At 47.2% G+C, this 16,841-nt stretch overlaps 1 protein-coding gene across 4 annotated transcripts in view; it reads right to left on the minus strand.

Moving 5' to 3' along the window:
• The window catches only part of LOC123991331 (brefeldin A-inhibited guanine nucleotide-exchange protein 1-like), a 125,358-nt gene extending 108,954 nt beyond the window's left edge, over window positions 1–16,404 (minus strand). For all 4 annotated transcript variants that reach the window (XM_046292823.1, XM_046292822.1, XM_046292821.1 and 1 more), the window contains exon 1: window positions 16,057–16,404. In XM_046292823.1, the coding sequence (XP_046148779.1) occupies window positions 16,057–16,180 (124 nt within the window). In that variant the 5' untranslated portion in view covers window positions 16,181–16,404. The remainder of the gene's footprint in view (window positions 1–16,056) is intronic.
• Window positions 16,405–16,841: the final 437 nt, after the last annotated feature.

The raw sequence follows: 16,841 nt of genomic DNA on the forward strand, positions 1-16,841 counted from the left end.
TTCGTGTATTATGGATGTTTGGGGTATCAGTGTAACAAAATATTTTGACAGGTGCCAATACAGAAAAACCCAACATAGAGGAACTGTAGAGTATTAGCTAAATTTCCTCCCAACTTGGTTCTTTCTAGAGAAAAGAGTTGGTTCATTTCATTATCAGGTCTAGTTTGGGCTATAAGAGGTTGACTTTCTCCCTGCTAATGATGTGAGTAGTAGTGAACCTGCTGGCTTACATCTGAGCTAAGCTGCCTGTCTGCACACAGCCTGGTGGGGCAGAGACAGGAGTGCACCATGGGGTGTCTACTGGGTCTACAATTAAACTACTAAGCTGTCTGTCTGTGGCGCGATTATCTGCCTATATGAGCAGTTAAAGGGATAATCCACATCCAGAAATAAAAATCAAAAACCTGTCAATTTGGAGAAAGACTATGTTCTGTTAATGGGTAAAATAAATGATTCCATGATTTAACTTCTGAGTGGTCCGTCTGTGAAAATCAGGAAATCGTCTAGGAACATCAGCCAATAGATGGTATGGGCGTGTCTAGAACACATCCATCTGTTTATATCATCATGACAAAGTCAATATTTTGCTTAATGTGCTCAATCTAAACAGTGTACCAAATTATTCAACTCAGTTTCTCCTTCAAGTACCATGTCGCAATGGGCCCTGTGTGTCTGTGGGAAACAGAGATGATACACACAGGAGGAGATAGGAATCCCATTGGTCAATGAATGGAGAAACGCCCCACCCACTGACTGTCGACCCTTCGCATTCACATTGTCACGCTGCATCATGCAGTTACTAAGCTAATCATCACGCAATCCCTTCTCAAAGTCACGGTATGAGTAGGGAAACCTGCCTATTTTCCTCAAAAGTACGTCATCTCACAATTCCAAAGCTAAATGACATTACAGAGAACAAGTTCATTATCTCACATCTTGGAAAATATTTGCAGTGTTGTACTTCTTGTTCACGAAATCCATGCTAAAGTTCATTTTTTGAGTTAGTACTTTTTTGACTACAATTCACTCCTTGAAGGAGAGCTTGTCCTTGTCCCAGAATCACCCAGAATGCACCGCACGACCCATTGACGACTTATGTGCAACGTACACAAGGTGCGTTAATATGATTGTAACGGAGTTTCCCCATCACCTCAAAAGTGTCTGTGGGAAAGTAAGGTCACGTTGCTCTCGCTCTGGGCAGAGACGGCGTTTATAGCTCAGTGGCAGAGACGAACTGCAAGTTGAACTCAGTGAGATACTGCAGTTTGTTTAGGCGGTTTTAAGCTAACTAGCTACTTCACATGCTGATATTGACTTTTGTATTATTGTGTGCTGGCTGGCTAGCTCCCTAGCTCCCTGCCAACAAGCCCAGAGAGAAAGAGCATTTCATTGAGGGTTTTGTAGTAGACTTGAGCTGCAACAGATTTCTAAAAATTATTTTCACATGTTTCTACCAACCTTGTTTTAACAACAAAATGAAATATTTGTTCACAAAAAATATTATTTTCACATATTAGTGTTATTTAACACTATTGAACACTGGTAATCATAGGAATCAGTGGTTTAGGGTGGATTAGGCTATAAAAAGAGTGCTCTTCTCCTCGATATCCTCTCCCTTTCTCTCCACTCCCCTCCTCCTCCTTTCCCACTTCTCTCCTCTCCCTTTCTCTCCACTCCCCTCCTCCTCCTTTCCCACTTCTCTCCTCTCCCTTTCTCTCCACTCCCCTCCTCCTCCTTTCCCACTTCTCTCCTCTCCCTTTCTCTCCACTCCCCTCCTCCTCCTTTCCCACTTCTCTCCTCTCCCTTTCTCTCCACTCCCCTCCTCCTCCTTTCCCACTTCTCTCCTCTCCCTTTCTCTCCCTCCCCTCCTCCTCCTTTCCCACTTCTCTCCTCTCCCCTCCTCCTCCTTTCCCACTTCTCTCCTCTCCCTTTCTCTCCACTCCCCTCCTCCTCCTTTCCCACTTCTCTCCTCTCCCTTTCTCTCCACTCCCCTCCTCCTCCTTTCCCTCCCTTTCTCTCCTCTCCCCCTTTCTCTCCACTCCCCTCCCCTCCTTTCCCCTTTCCCACTTCTCTCCTCTCCCTTTTCTCTCCTCCTCCCTTTCTCTCCACTCCCCTCCTCCTCCTTTCCCACTCTCCCCTCTCCTTTCCCACTTCTCCCTTTCTCTTTCCCACTCTCCCTCTCCCCCTCCTTTCTCCACTTTCTCTCTCTCCTCCTTTCCCTTTCTCTCCTCTCCCCCCTCCTCCTCCCCTTTCCCACTTCTCTCCTCTCCCTCCTTTCCCACTTCTCTCCTCTCCCTCCTCCCTCCTTTCCCACTTTTCTCTCCCTCCTCCCTTTCTCTCCACTCCCCTCCTCCTCCTTTCCCACTTCTCTCCTCTCCCTCTCTTCTCTCCTCCTCCCCTTTCTCTCCTCTCCCCTCCTCCTCCTCTCCCTTTCTCTCCTCTCCCTTTCTCTCCTCTCCCCTCCTCCTCCTCCTTTCCCACTTCTCTCCTCTCCCTTTCTCTCCACTCCCCTCCTCCTCCTTTCTCCCACTCCCCTCCTCCTCCTTTCCCCTCTCCTCCTCTCCCTCCTCCTCTTTCCCACTTCTCTCCTCTCCCTTTCTCTCCACTCCCCTCCTCCTCCTTTCCCCTTTCCCCTTCTCTCCTCTCCCTTTCTCTCCCTCCTCTCCCTCCTCCTCCTTCTCTCCACTCCCCTCCTCCTCCTTTCCCACTCTCCTCTCCCTTTCCTCCCTCCTCCTTTCCCACTCCCCTCCTCCTCCTTTCCCACTTCTCTCCTCTCCCTTCTCTCCACTCCCCTCCTCCTCCTTTCCCCTTTCTCCACTCCCCTCCTCCTCCTTTCCCACTCTCTCTCTCCCCTTTCCCTCCTCTCCCACTTCTCCTCCCTCTCATCTCCCCCTCCTCTCTTCTCTCTCCCCCTTCTCCTCTCATCTTCCCCTTCCCTCCTCTCCTTTCCCCTTCTCCTCCCCTCTCATCTCCCCTTCTCTCCTCTCCCCTCTCATCTTCCCCTCCTCTCATCTTCCCCCTTCTCTCCTCTCCCCCTTCTCCTCTCGTCTTCCCCTTCTCTCCTCTCCCCCTTCTCCCTCTCTTCTTCCCCTTCCCTCCTCTCCCCCTTCTCCTCCTTCTCTCCTCTCTCCCCTCTCATCTTCTCCTCCTCTCATCTTCCCCTTCTCTCCTCTCCACCTTCTCTCCTCTCCCCCCTCTATTTTTTTCTCCCCTTCCATCCCATCCACTCACTCCTCTTCTCTTCTCTCGCTCTAGACAGCCCAGAGCCCAACATATGCTCCTCACTGAGGGAGAGCCAGCCTGCAAACCAAATTAAACTCACCACGTTCACACTAAACAACAATACCCTGTGGTAGGCCAGGCTTGGCCAGACTCCAGTCCCAAACACACACACACGCACATACACACTTGCCTGCACTTCAGTCCATGTGCTCCAAGTCTTGGACAATTTACTCACTACATATTTTAAGTTGCAACCAAAAATTACAGAACGCACACACACACACACACACACACCGATCTGTCTCGATTTACGCGAGAAACAGAGCAGCAGTGAATATTTCCAGAAGTCTGAAAGTAAAAATAACACTAATTTACTCTCTCATCCATAGTCATGCTCTGGTAGCACTGGCTCCCTGGCGTCTCAACTTCATACAGGTATTCCATGTTTGGCTAGGCCTCCCCTTGGTTATTGAATTTATTTTCCTAATGTTAGGAATATGATGAAAAGTTGTCTAATTGTATGTGAACCCTTTGGAAAAACCTGGATTTCTGCATAAATTGGTCATAAAATTTGATCTGAACTTCATCTAGGTCACAACAATAGACACACACAGTCTGCTTAAACTAATAACACACAAACAATTATACGTATATATAATTATACTGTATGTCTTTATTGAACACACTGTGTGAACATTCACAGTGCAGGGTGGAAAAATTATGTGATTTAATAACTGGTTGAGCCTCCTTTGGCAGCAATAACCTCAACCAAATATTTTCTGTAGTTGTGAATCAGACCTGCACAATCAATGGTCAGGAGGAATTTTGGACCATTCCTCTTTAAAAAACGGTTTCAGTTCAGCAATATTCTTGGGATGTCTGGTGTGAACTGCTCTCTTGAGGTCATGCCACAGCATATCAATCGAGTTGAGGTCAGGACTAGGACTGGGCCACTCCAGAAGGCGTATTTTCTTCTGTTGAAGCCATTCGGTTGTTGATTTACTTCTGTGTTTTGGGTCATTATCCTGTTGCATCACCCAACTTCTGTTGAGCTTCAATTGGGGTACAGATAGCCTAACATTCTCCTGCAAAATATCTTGATAAACTTGGGAATTAATTTTTACGTCAATGATAACAAGCTGTCCAGGTCCTGAGGCAGCTCCAAACCATGATGCTCCCTCCACCATACTTTACAGTTGGGATGAGGTTTTGATGTTGGTGTGCTGTGCCTTTTTTTCTCCACACACAGTGTTGTGTTCCTTCCAAACAACTCAACTGCAGTTTCATCTGTCCACAGTATATTTTGCCAGTAGCGCTGTGGAACATCCAGGTGCTCTTTTGTGAACAGAGGTGCAGCAGTGTTTTTTTTTGGACAGCAGTGACTTCTTCCGTGGTGTCCTATGAACACCATTCTTGTTTAGTGTTTTACGTATCGTAGACTCGTCAACAGAGATGTTAGCATGTTCCAGAGATTTATGTTAGTCTTTAGCTGACACACTAGGATTCTTCTTAACCTAATTGAGCATTCTGCACTGTGCTCTTGCAGTCATCTTTGCAGGACGGCCATTCCTAGGGAGAGTAGCAACAGTGCTGAACTTTCTCAATTTATAGACAATTTGTCTTACCGTGGACTGATGAACATCAAGGCTTTTAGAGATACTTTTGTAACTCAACAATTCTCAGCTGTAGAAGTCATCAGCCTAGGGGTTCACATACTTTTTCCAACGTACACTTTCAATTATGTATTCAATATAGACAAGAGAAATAAAATAATTTGTGTGTTATTAGTTTAAGCACACTGTGTTTGTCTATTGTTGTGACTTAGATGAAGATCAGATCAAATTTGTTGACCAATTTATGCAGAAATCCAGGTAGTTCCAAAGGGTTCACATACATTGTCTTGCCACTGTAATTAAATATGCCTTAGCCTATGCACCATTTGATGGTGCTAAATAAGTAGCAATCACAATAATACATAGCTGAGAGCTAATAGGAATCATTCGATCACTTGGGCTAAATGCTAGTTACTCTAAACTCTTATATATTTGATCTTAAAACCGTTTTGGATTTATAAGCACTTAGTACTTACAAATCCAAAAACGAAAGCAACAGCAAGTATCCCAATGAGGTTTTCTTACAGTCCGTATAACCAATTGCACGTATATTTCGTGAAAAACTATGGAGCAAACTCTCCACCCCGTTGTTTTGTGTGCAAGATAATCACTGTAGCGCATGCTGGTCCTTTGGGAGTCGCAATGAAAAAGCTGCAATAAGAATTTGGATCCCTTATTGGGCTTATCATGTTCAGTGGGCCTAACGAGGGCATATGTTCAGTGGGCCTAAAGAGGGCATATGTTCAGTGGGCCTAACGAGGGCATATGTTCAGTGGGCCTAACGAGGGCATATGTTCAGTGGGCCTAACGAGGGCATATGTTCAGTGGGCCTAACGAGGGCATATGTTCAGTGGGCCTAACGAGGCTATATGTTCAGTGGGCCTAACGAGGGCATATGTTCAGTGGGCCTAAGGAGGGCATATGTTCAGTGGGCCTAACGAGGGCATATGTTCAGTGGGCCTAACGAAGGCATATGTTCAGTGGGCCTAACGAGGGCATATGTTCAGTGGGCCTAACGAGGGCATATGTTCAGTGGGCCTAACGAGGGCATATGTTCAGTGGGCCTAACGAGGGCATATGTTCAGTGGGCCTAACGAGGGCATATGTTCAGTGGGCCTAACGAGGGCATATGTTCAGTGGGCCTAACGAGGGCATATGTTCAGTGGGCCTAACGAGGGCATATGTTTAGTGGGCCTAACGAGGGCATATGTTCAGTGGGCCTAATGAAGGCATATGTTCAGTGGGCCTAATGACCAGAAGTGTACTGTTCCCAGTGGAAGGTGCCCCTAATGACCACGTGGCCAGCGCAGTGCCCACATTTATGTGAACATTGAACTATTTCTATAGTTTGCAGTATGTTTACACATAGGCCTATAGACCTCTACTTCCTGTCAATGTACAATAGGTAAGATGTCTTTTCAGTGCTTGTTTTTGCTATCTAACACTTGTGGGCTTGGTACAGTACCTTCAATTAATAACTTGAAATGACGAGTTATTACAGAATGCAACCAGAGACAACCAGCACAGTTTACCTTTGGTTTGAACTTAGATTTTACAGACCGGCAAAAACATCCCACTTGGATGAATATTCATCACCATGTTGGCAGATGGTAATGTTAAAACTGCTCTGTCCTGGAAGCCTGGGTCACCACATTGGATACACACAGATCATTGCTCTTAGCCATGAATTATACATCTCAATACTCCACAATTGTTCAGAACAAACTTTGAGTGAAATAAATGGAAACGGGCTCCCGAGAGGTGCAGCGGTCTAAGGCACTGCATCGCAGTGCTAGAGGCATCACTACAAATCCCGGTTCGATCCCGGGCTGTGTCGCAGCCGGCCGCGACCGGGAGACCCATGAGGCGGCACACAACTGGCCCAGCATTGCACGCTAACTTTGGTTGCCATCTGTATGGTGTTTCCTTCGACACATTGGTGCAACTGGCTTCCGGGTTAAGCGAGCAGTGTGTCAAGAAGCAGTGCGGCTTGGCGGGGTCGTGTTCTGGAGGATGTACGGCTCCCGACCTTCGCCTCTCCCAAGTCCATATGGGAGTTGCAGCGATGGGACAAGACTAACTATTAACTGGGGAGAAAAAGGGGTAAAGAAATCAAATCAAATAAATAAATGGAAACACATGGTTAATAACAAGTATTCAGATATTGTCCATGAAATTCCTTTGACTGATTGAGGGCCACATAAAATGTACCCACCGTGTGTGGTTGGGTGTGGCAAAACAAATTACAAAAGTACATATGTGACAAAAATAGGCCATAACAGGCTGTAGATAACAGGCTGTAGATAGCAGGCTGTAGATAACAGGCTGTAGATAACAGGCTGTAGATAACAGGCTGTAGATAACAGGCTGTAGATAACAGGCTGTAGATAACAGACTGTAGATAACAGGCTGTAGATAGCAGGCTGTAGATAGCAGGCTTTAGATAACAGGCTGTAGATAACAGGCTGTAGATAACAGGCTGTAGATAGCAGGCTGTAGATAGCAGGCTGTAGATAGCAGGCTGTAGATAGCAGGCTGTAGATAGCAGGCTGTAGATAACAGGCTGTAGATAACAGGCTGTAGATAGCAGGCTGTAGATAGTTGTTAAAGGTTTTCGGAGAGAAAAACATTCCCGAAGGGCCTTTTAAGGGATTGTATTCTGCTATCAGCGCACACATTCTTCCTGAATAGTACATCATATATTCTGTTCATACTTATATATAGCTTCATCTTCATTACCATCCACACTCAGGGGGAAAACAGTTTGACCCAGTAGTTGCTCCATAACGTTGTTCATGTCAACCTTACTTTTGTAAACAGCATATTAGAAATGTGATGCGCGCCTCTTTTCCGCAACATATGAATGAAATGAGATCTACTATGGTTCAGCTCACATTGCTTATGTCACATTGTTCGTAATAATGATGATCGGACCAAGGTGCAGCGTACACAGAGTTCCACATGTTTAATAAAGAAACTCACCAACACAATACAGAACAATAACGAAACGTGAAGTCAAATGCAGCGCACGCTGGCAACTACACACAAACAATATCCCATAACCCACAGGTGGAAAAAATACAACTTAAGTATGATCCCCAATTAGAGACAACGATACCAGCTGCCTCTAATTGGGAATCATGCACAAACCCCAACATAGAAAATAAACCTAGAACCCCACATATAAATAATAAACTAAACTACAACCCCTTGTCATGCCCTGACCTACTCTACCATAGAAAATATAAAAGGTGCGGACTCCGACCGCAAAACCTGAAACAAAAAGGGAGGGTTAGGGGGGGTGTCTAGTGTCGGCTCTGGTGGGGGGCGAAGTACACGCTCATCCACCAGCATCGGGGGCGGCTCTGGTGTGGGACGAAGTACCCACTCATCCTGCGGATCCAGCCATGGACACAGGCTGGACACTGTGCCTGGACTGGACCTAGGTGCAGGGGAAAGCTCCAGCCATGGAGCAGGACTGGACACTGTCCCTGGACTTGGCACCAACGCTGAAGAAGACTCTGGCCTTGGAGCTGGACTGGACGCCGTGCTTAGACTGGGCATCGGCGCAGGGGAAGGCACCGGCCATGGCACTGGAGGTTCCGGGACCGTTGACCATCACAGAAGGTTCGGGACCGTGGACTGTCTCAGGAGGTTCCGGACTGTTAAACGTCGCCGGAAGCTCTGGACTGGGAACTGTGGCCGGAAGATCTGGACTGGGAACTGTCGCCGGAAGCTCTGGACTGGGAACTGTCGCCGGAAGATCTGGACTGGAAACTGTCGCCGGAAGCTCTGGACTGGGGACTGTCGCCGGAAGCTCTGGACTGGGGACTGTCGCCGGAAGCTCTGGACTGGGGACTGTCGCCGGAAGCTCTGGACTGGGGACTGTCGCCGGAAGCTCTGGACTGGGGACTGTCGCCGGAAGCTCTGGACTGGGGACTGTCGCCGGAAGCTCTGGACTGGGGACTGTCGCCGGAAGCTCTGGACTGGGGACTGTCGCCGGAAGCTCTGGACTGGGGATCGTCACAGGAAGCCTGGTGAGTGGGGCCGGCACTGGTAGTACCGGGCTGGTGACATGCACCTCAGGGCGAGCGCGAGGAGCAGGCACGGGGAGCTGACTCAGGTGGCACCAAACTGACAACACGTTCCTTAGGGCAAATACCGTGCATCCTCCACCAACTCAACAACTCTCCCATTTCTCTCTCCTCCAAATTCTCCCTCAGATCCCAGACTGGCTCTGGTTCACTCCTCGGCTCTGCCGACTGCACCTCGGCTCTCCGACTCCCCCCCCAAAAAATGTATTGGGGTTTCTGTGGCCTTCCTCCCCGACTTCGTCGCTGTCCCTCCTTCGCTGGTTCCATGGCAGGCTCCTGTCTCCTGCCATTATTTCTTCCCAAGTCCAGGATATTCTCTCCCTGATCTCCTCCAAAGACCAGGATGCCATCTCCTCCCGGGCACGCTGCTTGGTCCCGTTTTGATGGGATATTCTGTCACGTTGTTCCTAATAATGATGATCAGACCAAGGCGCAGCGTACACAGAGTTCCACAGAGTTCCACTTAACGAAACGTGAAGTCAAATGCAGCGCACGCTGGCAACTACACACAAACAATATCCCATAACCCACAGGTGGAAAGAATACAACTTAAGTATGATCCCCAATTAGAGACAACGATACCAGCTGCCTCTAATTGGGAATCATGCACAAACCCCAACATAGAAAATAAACCAAGAACCCCACATAGAAATAATAAACTAGACTAAAATCACTAGTCACGCCCTGACCTACTCTACCATAGAAAATATAGGCTTTCTATGGTGAGGACGTGACAGCTTAATTTAAAAGGATTCGTAGTTACTGCTATAGTTATAATAGATACAGTCTCGATTCAGTAACATTAAAGCTACAATATCTAAATTTTTGGGCGACCTGACCAAATTCATATAGAAATGTGAGTTATAGATCTGTCATTCTCATTGACAGCAAGTCTAAGAAGCGGTATATCTGTTCTATGTGCCCTATTTCTATGCTTCTCTTTCTTATGTTTTGTTTTTACGTATTTTACTTTGGGTTTTGTACACCAGCTTCAAACAGCTGAAAATACTATATTTTGGGTTATTGAAAACATATTTCTCTACATTGGTTGTTTTGTCATATAAAATGACAAAAGACAGTACTGTTTCCAGAGGACTGCCAGTTACGTATCCTAGATATGACCAAGTTCATGAAACCACGGCTATACACTGTATATAAACCAGATTAAGACTGCACAGTGTAGGCATACACTGTGGACAGACTGCTATATCCCCGCAGCAGGCCCTCGTGTGTGTGAACTGAATGTATTCACAGGCTGCAGTGAGCTGGGAAAGCGGAGGACTGTGGAATGAGAGAAATGTGCAGCGGCCCTACTGACCTCTGGAAGAGCCCTGACCTCTGGAAGAGCCCTGACCTCTGGAAGAGCCCTGACCTTGCTGCGACTGGCAGCTCCTTCCCTCCCCATGACTCAACGGCTGGGTTTAAAGTTGATCCAACAACTTGGTCTGAAAACAACACAGTAGCCCCTCCCCTTCCCCCTTAATTGTTTGGAGAGTCAGGTAGGTGTTTACAAGCATTATGGTCTCTCTACCTCACCTTCCAATGGACTGACAGAGAGCATCTGTTATATTTTTTTATCCCATTTAGTCCATAATGCAAGCACCAAAATACTTGGGGTTGTTTTCAGGAGGATGTAAATATGCTGATTTATCTCACTGCAGAAAAATCACATATTGGTTATGGACTTGGAAGTCAGCCCGGCGTTGGCAAACTATTTATTCATCATGAAATAAAATGGACCATAAACCACATTCTCAGGATAGGAGGACAGCGCCAGCTACTGCACCTAGGCATCTTTGATGTCTCCAGAGTCTCTCTTCCTACCCTGATCTTAGGATGAATGTACTCCTGCTTCCGTCACTGTTTTGCCTCTGTGATAATGTGAGAACCTTTCACTATGTAAGCTGACGCAGGATGGATCCCTATACAACAGCAAAAGTCAAGTTCACAGTGAAAATGAGAACAAACTAAATCTGAGGCTGACAACTTACGTTTTTCATCAAAACAAAACAAATGCTTGGATAGTGTTACAATGAAGATCACAAAGCTACAAGAAGAGTTAAAATAGGGCTGTAATAATGCAATGCCTTTGAACAACACTGCCTATTCAGTATCAGCATAAGGCTAGTAGGTAGTGGACTAGAGCTAGTAGGTAGTGGACTAGGGCTAATGGGTAGGGGACTAGGGCTAGTGGGTAGGGGACTAGGGCTAGTGGGTAGGGGACTAGGGCTAGTGGGTAGGGGACTAGGGCTAGTGGGTAGAGGACAAGGGCTAGTGGGTAGGGGACAAGGGCTAGTGGTTAGGGGACTAGGGCTAGTAGGTAGTGGACTAGGGCAAGTGGGTAGGGGACTAGGGCTAATGGTTAGGGGACTAGGGCTAGTAGGTAGTGGACTAGGGCAAGTGGGTAGGGGACTAGAGCTAATGGGTAGGGGACTAGGGCTAGTGGGTAGGGGACTAGGGCTAGTAGGTAGTGGACTAGGGCAAGTGGGTAGGGGACTAGGGCTAGTGAGTAGGGGACTAGGGCTAGTGGGTTGGGGACTAGGGCTAGTGAGTAGGGGACTAGGGCTAGTGGGTAGGGGACTAGGGCTAGGGGACTAGGGGACTAGGGAAAGTGGGTAGGGGACTAGGGGACTAGGTGTAGTGGGTAGGGAACTAGGGCTAGTGGGTAAGGGACTAGGGCTAGTGGGTAGGGGACTAGGGCTAGTGGGTAGGGGACTAGGGCTAGTGGGTAGGGGACTAGGGCTAGTGGGTAGGGGACTAGGGCTAGGGGACTAGGGAAAGTGGGTAGGGGACTAGGGGACTAGGTGTAGTGGGTAGGGAACTAGGGCTAGTGGGTAAGGGACTAGGGCTATTGGGTAGGGGACTAGGACTAGTGGGTAGGGGACTAGGGCTAGTGGGTAGGGGACTAGGGCTAGTGGGTAGGGGACTAGGGCTAGTGGGTAGGGGACTAGGACTAATGGGTAGGGGACTAGAGCTAGTGGGTAGGGTACTAGGGCTAGTGGGTAGGGGACTAGGGCTAGTGGGTAGAGGACTAGGGTAGTGGGTAGGGGACTAGGGCTAGTGGGTAGGGTACTAGGGCTAGTGGGTAGGGGACTATGGCTAGTGGGTAGGGGACTAGGGCTAGTGGGTAGGGGACTAGGGGTAGTGGGTAGGGGACTAGGGCTAGTAGGTAGGGGACTAGGGCTAGTGGGTATGGGACTAGGGCTAGGGAACTAGGGCTAGTGGACTAGGGCTAGTGGGTGAGGGACTAGGGCTAGTGGGTGAGGGACTAGGACTAGTGGGTAGGGGACTAGGGCTAGTGGGTAGGGGACTAGGGCTAGTGGGTAGGGGACTAGGGCTAGTGGGTAGGGGACTAGGGCTAATGGGTAGGGTACTAGGGCTAGTGGGTAGGGTACTAGGGCTAGTGGGTAGGGTACTAGGGCTAGTCGGTAGGGGACTAGGGCTAGTAGGTAGGGAACTGGGGTAGTAGGTAGGAAACTGGGGTAGTAGGTAGGGAACTGGGGTAGTAGGTAGGGAACTAGGGCTAGTGGGTAGGGGACTAGGGGTAGAGGGTAGGGGAATAGGGGTAGTGGGTAGGGGACTAGGGGTAGTGGGTAGGGGACTAGGGCTAGTAGGTAGGGGACTAGGGCTAGTGGGTAGGGGACTAGGGCTAGTGGGTAGGGGACTAAGGGTAGAGGGTAGAGGACTAGGGCTAGGGAACTAGGGCTAGCGGACTAGGGCTAGTGGGTAAGGGACTAGGGCTAGTGGGTAGGGGACTAGGGCTAGGGGACAATGGGTAGTGGGTAGGGTACTATGGGTAGTAGGTAGGGAACTAGGGGTAGTAGGTAGGGAACTGGGGTAGTAGGTAGGGAACTAGGGGTAGTGTGTAGGGGACTAGGGGTAGTAGGTAGGGATTGGGATTGTCTTGGAAGTGTGTACAACGTGTCTCAATGAGGGGGACAGTGAGGACTGAATGTATCATGATCAGAGGGACTGGCATTGAGAGGTCAGTAGACTGGAAGTAATGGCATTCTCTCTGAGATGTCTCTGTGCCTCAAGGCAAGAGGAGAGATTATGTAAGTCACTGGTAATGGGTCACCCAGTTGTTTAGACAGGAAGTGGTTACTTCAGACTCAAAGTTTCTCATTGTTTTAGGATGAGCAGCCTTCAAAATGTCCATCCATGCCTCCAATACGCTGTTAAATAGAATCACAGCTGGTTATCATAAAAATAAAACGACGAATTCAGGCACACCTTTAGAATGTGTAATATTTATAGGCCACGACACAGGCCTCCAGCATAATAAAGCAGTGATAAACTCACGGCTCTTAAAACACCCACACACTGTGGTGCTCTGACTAATCTGGGCTATTCACTTTATGAATGCAGGGGGAGCGTTGTTCCTACTATGAACTCTCCTCCTACTTAAGATAACCTCACACAACTCCAGGAAGTACATAGCCTAATTCTCATAGAAACCCAGTAGCCTATGTAAGACAATAGGGAAAGAATAGAAAGATGTCTGATAAACTATTTGTATTATCATAGTTCAGATCATTTACATTAAAAGAGAAAGTTTTAGTAAACATGCTAACATGTAGTGAATACTCAATGGTGTTACTAACAGTGTAATAACATTATAATATCATTGCATATTGGCTAATACCAATGTAGTCTAGTATTGTGCATTCCCTATCCCCCAAAACCGTCGAGACAGGTACAGTAAGACAAAAGACAGGCTCGACTCACTGGCTGCTCAACAACAAAGGTGGGCCCATTTGTTTCACCAGCAGTGTCAGATTACTGGTACAGCAGAAGAGAACCTAACTTGATCCAAAAAGGCCTAGCACACATCCTGGTGTTGAGACACGGACCAGAAACTATCAGGACAAAACCTGTTCTGAGTTGCATGACTGTAGTTGAGCCTTCCTCTTTCTATGTCCAACATAAAGCAACCCGGCATAGGACCAATGGAGGTAAGGCTATAGTGTAAAGACGAGCCTCTGCTTAATGCACCTGCTGCGAGTGTGAATGATGCCATGCTGATAATGTAACATGATACACTATATAGACAGAAGTATGTGGACACCCCTTCAAATGAGTGGATTTGGCTTTTTCAGCTACACCTGTTGCTGACAGGTGTATAAGAATCGAGCACACCGCCATGCAATCTCCATAGACAAGCATTGTCAGTATAATGGCCTTACTGAAGAGCTCGGTGACTTTCAATGTGGCACCGTCATAGAATGCCACCTTTCCAACAAGTCAGTTCATCACATTTCTTTCCAACTAGAGCTACCCTGGTCAACTGTAAGTGCTGTTATTGTGAAGTGGAAACGTCTAGGAGCAACAACGGCTCAGCCACGAAGTGGTAGGCCACACAAGCTCACAGAACGGGACCGCAGAGTAGTGAAGCACGTAACACGTAAAACTTGTCCTCGGTTGCAAGTCACTACCAAGTTCCAAAATGCCTCTGGAAGCAACGTGAGCACAAGAACTGTTCGTCGGGAGCTTCATGAAATAGATTTCAATGGCCGAGCAGCCGCACACAAGCCTAAGATCACCATGCGCAATGCCAAGCGTCGGCTGGAGTGGTATAAAGCTTGCGCTATTGGACACTGGAGCAGTGGAAACACGTTCTCTGGAGTCATGAATCACGCTTCAGCATCTGGCAGTCAGACAGACAAATCTGGGTTTGGTGGATGCCAGGAGAACGCTTCCTGCCCGAATACATAGTGGCAGCTGTAAAGTTTGGTGGAGAAGGAATAATGGTCTGAGGCTGTTTTTCATGGTTCAGGCTAAGCCCCTTACTTCCAGTGAAGGGAAAACTTAAAACTACAGCATACATGCTAGCATACATGCATACATGCATACATACATGCTAGACAATTCTGTGTTTCCAACTTTTTGGCAACAGTTTGGGGAAGGCCCTTTCCTGTTTCAGCATGACAATGCCCCTGTGCACAAAGCGAGGTCCATACAGAAATGGTTTGTTGAAATCGGTGTGGAAGAACTTGACTGGCCTGCACAGAGTCCAGACCTCAACCCCATTGAACACCTCTGGGATGAATTGGAATGCCGACTGCGAGCCAGGCCCAATATCAGTGGCTGACCTCACTAATATTCTTGTGGCTGAATGGAAGCAAGTCCCCGCAGCAATGTTCCAACATCTAGAGGAAAGCCTTCCCAGAAGAGAGGAGGCTGTTATAGCAACAAGGGGGGACCAACTCCATATTAATGCCCATGATTTTGGAATAAGATGTTCGACGAGCAGGTGTCAACATACACTCCATGGCCAAAAGTATCTGCCACTTGCCCGCCGTGGTGCAGGTGTTTTTGGGGACAACCCAGACCTGGACATAAACTCAGATCCAGTCTCCAAAGATACCACAGTCGCCAACATTCACTGCCAGGCGATAGGCCACATTCTTTCAACACCACTCCCTCTCCAGCCACGCAGGGCAGTCTGGATATCCAGAGCAGGCAGACAGACACTGCTTCGTATGACACACAAGATCCCACCAGAAAAAGTGAAAGTGTTGAGGCTAAATTATTTTCACATATCGTCCTAACAATGTAATGAAATATGATTCATTTGAAATTAACATTGTCGGTAGCTTCTTCTTCATGGAGGAAGAATTGTAGCTATAGAGGCTACGAGTGGCCGTAGCCTACAGCCTATGACTTGCAGACAAATGCAGTTCCATTAGGTTGTATAATTGGTAATAATAACAGTGCCAGTTTGCTTTGAGGTAATAGCTGTCTATTTATTTCAAAAGGGCTGAATTATCAATTACATGCGTAATAAACTAGTGTAGCAGCTTGCAAATGTCAAAGGAGGCACCCACCCCTGTCACTTGCACCATTTCCGTATTCACATAGTAACTAAACAATGATTATCTCCGATCCTATAATGCAACCTCGATAGTTGTATATTCAACACTTATATCCCATCCTTCACCAGAATAACTCCTAAATTATCGGGCGAAAAGCCATATAACCCGTTTAGCTCTACAATGTTGCCAACAGATTCTATGAAGATTTTTGCGACATTGTAGCAGCCGAAAACCTATCAAGCAGGATAAGCAGAGATGTATGACGTGGGCAAATCAATGACAAGCTCAGATTGTGATAATGCCAGAACTTACCAAGTGCCACCTCGCAGGCTTTGCGCAATTGTGAATGATGAGACTTTTTAACCTCCTTGTCGGCCAGGATCTTCTCCAAAGCTCTTGTTAAAAACATGTTTTTCGTCTTTTTGCCCTCATACATGACGCACCGGAATTAGGGCGAAGAGCCTGTCCAAAGGGCAGCAGCCGTTTCAGACCGATGTATTCTGTTCGAGATGACAGCGGCAGTTGCTCTAACGTACAGACATAAATAAAGACAGAAGGTGGGGTAAATCCCTCAGATTTCCATTAGCAACCTGCCTAGCTGCGCCATGTTGAAAGGAAGCGACGTCACGCACTTTAAAACTGGCCGCAGTGAGGCAGCAGGATGATCCAGGCAGCGGTTCAAGGAGCGGAAATAGAGAGAGAGAGAGAGAGAGAGAGAGAGAGAGAGAGAGAGAGAGAGGTGATGTGGGTGTGTGTGTCCGTGTGCGTGTGTGTCCGTGTGCGTGTGTGAATGGTATATGAATAGTATAGGCAACTTCTGTAAGCGCACGATGGTCTCCTTTTGAATAAATATAGTATACCTAACCATGATATTACGTTCATACTTGAGAAAAAGTAAAGACGCCTTAATAGAAAATGACTCAAGTAAAAGTGAAAGTCACCCAGTAAAATACTACTTGAGTAAAAGTCTAAAAGTATTGGGTTTTAAATGTACTTAAGTATCAAAAGTTAATGTAATTGCAAAAATATACTCAAGTATCAAAAGTAAAAGTACAACTATAACTAATTTCAAATTGGCTATGTTCATCAAACCAGAT

This window comes from Oncorhynchus gorbuscha, linkage group LG12, assembly GCF_021184085.1.
Source record: "Oncorhynchus gorbuscha isolate QuinsamMale2020 ecotype Even-year linkage group LG12, OgorEven_v1.0, whole genome shotgun sequence".
Classification (NCBI taxonomy): domain Eukaryota; kingdom Metazoa; phylum Chordata; class Actinopteri; order Salmoniformes; family Salmonidae; genus Oncorhynchus; species Oncorhynchus gorbuscha.